We start from the raw sequence: 9,091 nt of genomic DNA on the forward strand, positions 1-9,091 counted from the left end.
TCACACTTATCCAGCCTGGATAGGTGTCGAAGCCGCACATAGGCGAAGTCCCACTATCATAAACTAATCTATTTGCGATTGATCAATATCACGGAAACACACTCATGATACAACTCTCAAAACTGAAGTATCGGTGCAAAGTTGATTCGTTCTATTGTAGGAACATCATTACAGTCCATTCGCTGAACCAACAACCAATAGAAAAAGCAACCAATGACAAAGCGACAATTTAATTTCGCCTGCGAAATTGTCAAAACAGTCTGTCGACTAACTGGATAGTCAACACAAATTTAAGTGAAACGTGCAATCACTTCCGAATGGATCTGTGGTGAAACATCACACTTCTAAAGCCAGACTGGTTACATTTATTATGAATCACTCTAAGATCAGTTGCAACGGTGAAAATATGCACAAACTGAACTGAGGTCACGATTAACCATGAATAAATTCCTAATAACATAACATATTCATCACTGGTTGATGAGTGTTTGTTACTTTGTGGGTTGCTCATTGTTGGTGTGCAATGAACTATTCTTATTTTATGCACGTCGCATTTCATTGCACGTTAAGTTTATGTTCAGTAATCTCATCTTAGTCACATGCTTCAACTGTCACTTCCATGTGTCTCATGTTTGAATGTTCAATCAAACATTCACAGTATTAATATTGTCAATATATGTGATGCTTCTATTCTTCGTACAACATCTCGTCCACACATCATATTCATTATTCAGCTAAACATCAAATTGCATGATATGTTGTTTACTCGAAATTCATGTATTGATTATTTTAGGCTACCACATCATCAACAACATTATGTTCAGTGTGTATTACTGCATAGACAAAATAATGTGATTCGCATGTGTCCACCATCCTCCAAATCTATCATTCACAACACTCATGCCAGTAGAGTGTGTGACAAACACACGCGAATTTAACCTTGTCCTACAACCCATCATTAGATAGATAGACGGGATTGTTAAATCGATCTTTCTAATATTTTGATTGATCGTTTCGAATTTATATGTATTTCTGTATGCAGTTTGTCATATTTCTGTTTGCACTTTTATTTCATGTGCTGCACACAAATGGAACTTGTTTGTTCATGTGTTTCATAGAATATCAATGTGCACTATTTCAAATAACAAATTTCATCTCGTGTCAATATAGTGGTTAGGAGGTTGAGTGCACAACATTGCGCACCACCACCACCACCAACAACAACAACAACATCACCACCAACACTCCAGATTCACATACTGTCCATCTGAGTGGCTACACTTCTGCGACAATGCAAAGTCTTCTCATCAGTAGTTTATATGGATAATTGAGCTTGGAGTTTCTGCTACATTATAATAATTAGTGGAATCAACATACAGACAAATTGCTGATAAGATTTTCCAACAACTATCGAATTGAAACGGGCAAATGATTAGTAGTTGACAGAAAACTAAGGTGTAAATTAAATCTGTCTTCAAATTTAATGTTTCATCATCGAAATGTTGTTCGAGGAATAAGCGCATCAGAATGCGTGAGTATTTTGACGAGATCGAAATCACGAATGTTTGACTAACCAATCAGACATGAGACACGTTAAATCAAGCATGCAGACCAGTGACCAAATACAATATAGATACCAGACACAAGCAAGCAGACACAAGCAAGCAGACACAAGCAAGCAGACACAACTAAGCAAACACAACTGACATTCCACACTACACACTACACACCACAAACCAACAAGCATTACCTGACTGTCTACTAAATCACCAACAAGCTAACAACAGTCAACCAATAGTAATTCAGTGCATAGGATATACGATTGGTGGTAGAAAATTCTCAACATGTCACCTGTCTGTCTCACACCCTCATTCAAAATATTATTTCTCTTCATTTCACAACCACAAAACAGGTTGCTTGATTATGATCAATACAGCTCGGAAGTCAGCTTGTGCATCAAGACAACCATCAACACCAACACTAACACCGTCGAAAGAGACCACAGTCACACGATACACAACTGAGGAGTCGAGTGAATTAACCGAATTGATATTGAGATATCGAGGTGTTTGGAAAGACAAGAGTCGTCCATCCACACTTCTTCAGAAACAATTGTGGATGCAATTCGCACATTACTTACACTCGAAGGGATGGCCGAGAAGAAACTGGACTCATCTGCGTCGAAAGGGTCTGCACATGCTGAAGAAACTCAATAACACGACAATCAATCAGTGGGAAGTGTCGAAAAGCAATCCCAATTCACCTGAAAATCCCTCCAACCACACGTCACTCTCCAGTTCCAATGAAAATCGACACGTGAACGTGAACGGACAAAGTGACTCGGTAAGTTCGCCTTTCCCAATCATGTGCTAATTGTTTTCATCGAATTCAGGTGACCGAGAATCAGTCGAGTGTGCATCAAATCAACTTGCCTACACTCACCCCCTCACCAGTGGTAACCACCACCTCCAAACATCCCACATCAACACTCAGTCCTCCTACAAACCATGTGCAACCGAATCCTCCACACACAACTGGTCCAAAAATCCTGAACGCATTCTCAACAGCTCACATGTCTCAACAACTGGTGATTCCACATGATGCCGGAGTGCTGCAACCAACCACCACCACCATCAACAACAACAACAACAACACGGTTGGTGAGGTGACGATCAACCCTAACCGAGTCGCGCTACTGACTCCTCTCCAATGTGTCTCGTTCGGAGTCGCGAAAACCCATACTACAGACGTATCTCCTATTCAAGAAGTGAATATCTCGAACTCACCATCCAACCAAACGAGTCGCATTCCTCTGACTGCAACAATTGATTTATCAACGTGGAGTGAGGACGAGGAGAGCTGTTCAGAGTTGAGTGGAACGCGAAATCAGGCGAACACGAATGACGTGAATGATTTTGATGAAAATGCCAAGGATTGTATCACGTAAGTAGGACACCTCTTTTCAACCGACACGTTTCACCTTATGTTATTCCTGTTGTTGTTGTTGTTGTTGTTTTTGTTGTTATACTCTCACCACCAGCACCACATATTCCTGATTAGCTGACTGACTGCTACACACTGCTTGCTGTGTGATCATGAGAATGTGCACTGATTTTTATGACCATGACTGTCACTGTAGCTCTGTGAGAACGAGACTTAGCGGTAGGATTTGATTCACACAAGCAGTGAGTGAACCACACGACGAGGTAGGTGGATAGATAGACTAATAGATAGACAGAAAAACGGACGGACAAATAAGCAGTACTCTGTTCACTTACGTTCAATGGTGTTCTATCTCACTGAAGTGTCTTCGTCCCACGTTGTGCGTCACTCAATATCTTGATTATTGTCGTTAATATGGGGTGTGCCTGTGTATGTGTGCGTGTGCATCCTTACTGAATATGAGGGTATCGAGTGAAAATTCCTATTTAGTTGTGTTTGTCAGTTGTGTATATGGTGTAGTAGATTTGATGATTAGGATATATACGACGACTTCTATGTATATATAAGCATATGTATATCATGTCTCCTACATCGCCCTAGTGATTATAAACAGATGTTCAAACTGTGACTTGTTTTTGTAGATCCGAATGTGAGAGAACCCCATTGTCAGAGATGTTGATTCACAAGCAAATGAAGTGTCTAGATCTGAAGATTGAAATTCTCCAGATGAAGAAGCAATATTGGTCCGAGAAACTGAATTCATCATCGAAAAGCTGAATGTTTGGTGAAAGCCAATCTTCACATGAACTACCATTGTGATTGTCATCAATTCTATTCACATATGAATAGTAAATTCAATTGTAAATTCAATTTATACATATGTATGTATAGGTATTGTGACTGACGAAGATTGTTCTCCTTTTCATCATTATTGTCTATTCGTGGTGTGTGTGCGTGTGTGTGAAGTTGTCTGTCAGTTAGTCATTTTGTTTCGAATCCATTTGAAGTGGACTGTTGTTCAATACTGCTTTGTTTCAAATGTTCACTACTCTATTGACTACTCTGTTGCATACTGTACATAATTAAATTTAAATGTTGGTTTTGTAAAACTCTTATTTTGTCTTTGAATTAATTTATGAACGTCATGGACAATTGGTTGTGTGGATGACGGATGATACTTGACTTTGAATACAAATATGTTAGAACTTTGTCAATTTTATTTCTTATCATGATGATCAATTGGTTTGATTTGTATTTATTCTAGTGATTTCTGTGTAATTAACTGCTTCATTGATATTTCATTTATGATACATATTCGATATATGTGTAGAGTTGATGTCAACTTGAAATTCTTGATGACCACATGTGACGGAAATAGGAGAGAATAAACGGTCTAATTTGAATGATGATGTCAACGATAATAATAATAAAATTAATAATGTTGATGCTTGATAAAAATAAATGTACTTTTGTTATATCCCAATAAGTAGGATTATTGTATTTTTGACGTTTCTTGACATATTGTAAATCACTTCCTCAGAGTAAATAAATAACCAATATTATGTTAACTATATGAATTCGGTGTTCATCTTGTTGTGCTAAAGAGCTATGACAACTTGACCGATGCACATATGTGCCAGGTGATACGTTGTAGCTGACTGACTGAAGTTTGAATAGTATTAATGAATCAGAGACACAGTAGATTGAATGTTGTGAACTGGTCGAAAATGAAGTGATTCAAATGATAAAAATGAACAATTTCATGAAGATTTCTTTCTTAGAGCATTGTGTACATTGGTGATTGGTAGAATTTCTTAAATGAGTGAGTATTGACCAATTGATGGATAATGAGCCTTGTCATTAACATTATGCACTCAATAATAAACTCTTGTGCATATTTTGTGCCGAACAGATTGACCAATTACTTTCATTTTATAGTTTTCTGAAAGAGTCAGTTTAATTCAATATCATGGCAAAAACAATATTCAAATAATTGGTTCAAGATCAGATTTCGAAACATACACAGCAGTATGAACTGATCAATAATTTTTGACTGCATTAATGAGTGAATTGAAATACCGATATTTATGTTCATAATTACTTGTTCACAAACTTATCATTGAATCATCATACTCATTCATGTGAACATGACAACTTGCACTCCGAACATTCATTTCATTAATTTGCATAATATGGAACAGTCTCTCTCTTCTTTGTAGTGGTTGAATCCAATGACAAAGTGATAAATACAAGAATACCTGAACAAATACCAAACATTGATCACTTCGATAGGAAGAATAACAATGGAGGAAAATAACTGAATGTAGAGTAGTAATATTAGTAATAAGTCATACGTTCTATCATAAAAACATATTGCGTACTCAATGTCTTCAACTTTATGATCACAGATCATAAGCAGAAGATTTTGAGTGGCTAGTAAGCAATTATTAAATCTGTGTAGAAGAGTTCAAGTACAAAACATATCACAAATCAAGAATAGTGAAGAAATATTGAAGTGTCTAACAACTACTGATAAAAATCAATTAATTTTTACTAGAAAAATTCTATATAATTTGGAAATGCGCAAATCTATTCGCAGATCTAAACAAACATCATTTAACTACATAAATATATCGTAATTCACGACAAATTTTCTCCCTCAGTTATTCGTTTTCATTGCTGGTGCATGTATTAAAGCGATCCTTGCTTAAATTTATGTAGAACACGTTGGAAGACAACAAACTGTTTGAAATGATTTTTAATAAATAAATAAATTAATAAATTGATTCAGCAATCTGCTAACGTAATCAAGTCATCCTAGTAACAGTGAACACGAGTACATCTTTTCTAATTCAAATTTTCTCATGACATTTGCTATTTTCTGATTGGTTGCCACTCTTATTATTCGCTCATTTTCCATGCAATTCAAATTTGTGCTTTCGTTACAGTATATAATGAGTTGTACTTTTTCAAGTTATCCTGTTCGAATTGCGCGTTTGTTCCACACTTCGTTTCCTCTCCATGTTAGTGGCTAACTATTGAACGGTTTTGTCTCAACTGCCGTTAACCTATCCACAATAGAACTGTTCACATTGCAATTACTCTATCGTTGTTCAATTCGCACGCACCGTAGGCCAACAGCAAACCTCAACACCGTAATCCGTCTCTATAAAGACGTAACACAATCTGGTGTTCATTTTAATCAATAGACAAGTGTCATGAATAAATGATATATTGCACAAAGTCGAGAAATGATGAGATAGAAGTTGCCGTCAACTTTCTGTTATTGATGTGTTCAGTGTAGCGCATCACGACATGCTGGATGATAAACACAAATATGGTAAGAATGATGGGTTGAAAGGAAATGTTTGGTGAAAGCCACAACATTGCTGATAACCTCAGACAAAGGCGATCATTGGAAGGAAAAGTATATTTAACTGATACAACTCATGGTACATTTATACTGAAATCACATTGGTGAACGAACATTGGTAATTGTGGAAAATTCCCATGGTATCCACAGTAGAACTCCTAACACTTAATGGTCAAGCCAATAATCTAAGAAAAATGATGGTCAACTGGACAAATTAGAAGCAATTAATAAGACAAAACAATACGCATCACACAACTCTGGATAACTAATCAATCAATCAATCAATCAATCAACCAATCAATGAACCAGGATGTCGATCGGATGTAAATACAAATCGTTTGTGAATGTCGAATGGAGTAGGTTGAACTTTCACACGACAATGGTAACAACAAATATAGGCACTGAATCCAGACTAATAATATTGTCTTTACCAATGAGGTATTCATCTGACTCACACGGAACGACACTTCAGGTAATGTTTGACTTAAGAAGCTAAATATTTTCACACTATATTAATGTAGACCAAGTTGTAACTTAATTATGATGTATGATATAGTAAAATGTGATTTTCGACCTAATACATCCTCCCTTTCTCGAACAACTGGATCAAGACAACTTAGAGTACATAGCAGCTAAGTTTCGAAGACAAAACAAACGAGCTTTCACGGTACATCGGTTTCTCCATCGAGTTATCATCCACCTGACCTACAAATCTTCTCCACCATCTCAACACCTAACTCGCTCAAGAAAACATTAGGCAAACGCAAAAGCATACTAGAACACAACTAACAAACACCTTCAGTCTTCTGTTCTTAAAACACATATTTGAATTGGAATCAGTATCCAGTTATAGAATAACTTATCTTCAAAGTGATCAATTACCACAATAGAACTGTTCACATTGCAATTCAGTCAGTCAGCTACATCGTAGGACCAGGCACATATATACATCGGTCCAGGTTGCCATACCGCATCAGCACAACAAGATGAACACCGGATTCATAGCAGTGGTTAGGTCAAAGGTGGTAATAAATAAGAGGAAGATTGCATATAAAGATATAGTACAAGAAAGAATTGGTTCGTAGAAAGGAAGACATGAAGTGATTTTAATCTCTTAGTTTAAGGGAAGACAGGGAGTGCATACACCGACGCCATTGTGATCGATTCTGAGCCATGTCACCAAGAGTCTCCAACCATCGGTTACGAAAGTCACGCGGACCCCAACCAAGTAGTCTGCATCTACCAACATGGCTCAGACTAGAAGTTAGTGTCTTCAAGCACTGATGCCACGTTTGGGTTTGGCCGCCCTAACTTTCTTCCAACCATCTCCAACACCGGTTAGCATTGCACGTCGTGGTAATCGGTGTTCAGGCATACGTAACACATGGCCCAACCATCTCAGTCGATCGAGATTCACAACCTATCAACTGATTTATCATCATTCCCTAATACCTTGAGTCTAACCTCACTATTACTTACCCGGTGATCCCAGCAGACGCCAGCAATATTTCTAAGGCATCTGTGGTCAAATACTAATAGCTTACGAGTGTCTCCTACTCTTAAAGGCCATGTTTCGCTGCCGTAAATTAAAACAGAACGGACTGCCGCGCAGTATACTCGTACTTTTATTGATAGACGGATATCTCGCCTTCGCCACAGGTGACGTAAGTTGGCAAAAGCCAAGCGAGCTTTTCGAATCCGTGCTGAGATTTCGTCAGACACCAACCCATTAGGGCTGATCAGACTTCCAAGGTAAGTGAAGTTGTCGACGCGTTCGACTACTTCATTTCCTATCCTTAGTTCAGGTGTTGACGCAGACCAGTCCTGAAGCAACAACTTGCATTTAGAGGGAGAGAAGTGCATTCCAAACATTCTGGCATTGTTGCTTAGTGCTACCAAAAGACTCCTCATTTTGTCAGCGTCTTCACCAAACAGGACTATATCATCTGCGTATTCCAAGTCGATAAGTGGACCTCCTGGAAGGAGATCAATACCCGAGAACTCAGTCGACGAGAATGTTATTTCCATCAGTAGATCTATGATGAAGTTAAACAAAAATGGGGAAAGTGGACAGCCTTGACGGACACCACTTGAGGTTGCAAAAGTAGATGACAGTTCGCCATAAGCTCTCACTCAACTAGTAGTGTTCGAGTAAAGAGCCTTTACAAGGTTTATGTACTTCTGGGGTACGCCTTTCAATGACAGACACTGCCACAGAATCTTGCGGTCTACAGAGTCAAATGCTGCTTTCAAGTCGAGAAAGACCACCATTGTCGGACACCGATAAGTATGCCTGTGTTCTAGAACCTGACGAATGGTGAATATGTGGTCGATGCAGCCACGACCAGGTCTGAAGCCAGCTTGATTCTCTCGTGTTTGCAGTTCACGAGTCTTAGTTAGGCGTCTGATAATTATCGAAGCTAGTATTTTAGATATTATATTAGTTAAACTAATCCCTCTGTGGTTGTCACAGGATGATTTCGACCCTTTCTTATATATTGGGACGATAAGTGATTGTGACCAGTTAGATGGGATAACGTCTAATTCCCAGATCTTAGCTAAAATATTAGTCAACCTAATCGCTAAAATTGGACCACCATCCTTAAAGGCCTCTGGAGCCAATCCATCTGGACCAGCTGCCCTTCCTCGTTTCAGATTAACTATAGACTGTTGAACTTCAGCAAGAGTTGGGGGACCTACTTCAATGTTCCATTCACACTGTCTGGGAATGGAGGGTAGTTGTAGAGTAGCTGAAGGCCAGTTGAACTGTTCTCT

At 38.2% G+C, this 9,091-nt stretch overlaps 1 protein-coding gene across 1 annotated transcript; it reads left to right on the plus strand.

Moving 5' to 3' along the window:
• Positions 1–211: 211 nt before the first annotated feature.
• MS3_00007913 (uncharacterized protein) lies at positions 212–4,992 on the plus strand. Its single transcript, XM_051216253.1, has 3 exons — positions 212–2,343; positions 2,393–2,943; positions 3,585–4,992. The coding sequence occupies exons 1-3, from the start codon at positions 1,924–1,926 to the stop codon at positions 3,718–3,720; spliced, it is 1,107 nt and encodes a 368-aa protein (XP_051066824.1). The 5' UTR covers positions 212–1,923; the 3' UTR covers positions 3,721–4,992.
• The last annotated feature ends 4,099 nt before the right edge of the window (positions 4,993–9,091 follow it).

This window comes from Schistosoma haematobium, chromosome 4, assembly GCF_000699445.3.
Source record: "Schistosoma haematobium chromosome 4, whole genome shotgun sequence".
NCBI lineage: Eukaryota > Metazoa > Platyhelminthes > Trematoda > Strigeidida > Schistosomatidae > Schistosoma > Schistosoma haematobium.

Coding starts and splice junctions, on each gene's coding strand:
- MS3_00007913 (XM_051216253.1), top strand. CDS start 1,924: ATGATCAATACAGCTCGGAAGTCAGCTTGTGCATCAAGACAACCATCA. Junction 2,344..2,392: donor TGAACGGACAAAGTGACTCG/GTAAGTTCGCCT, acceptor CATCGAATTCAG/GTGACCGAGAATCAGTCGAG. Junction 2,944..3,584: donor AATGCCAAGGATTGTATCAC/GTAAGTAGGACA, acceptor TTGTTTTTGTAG/ATCCGAATGTGAGAGAACCC.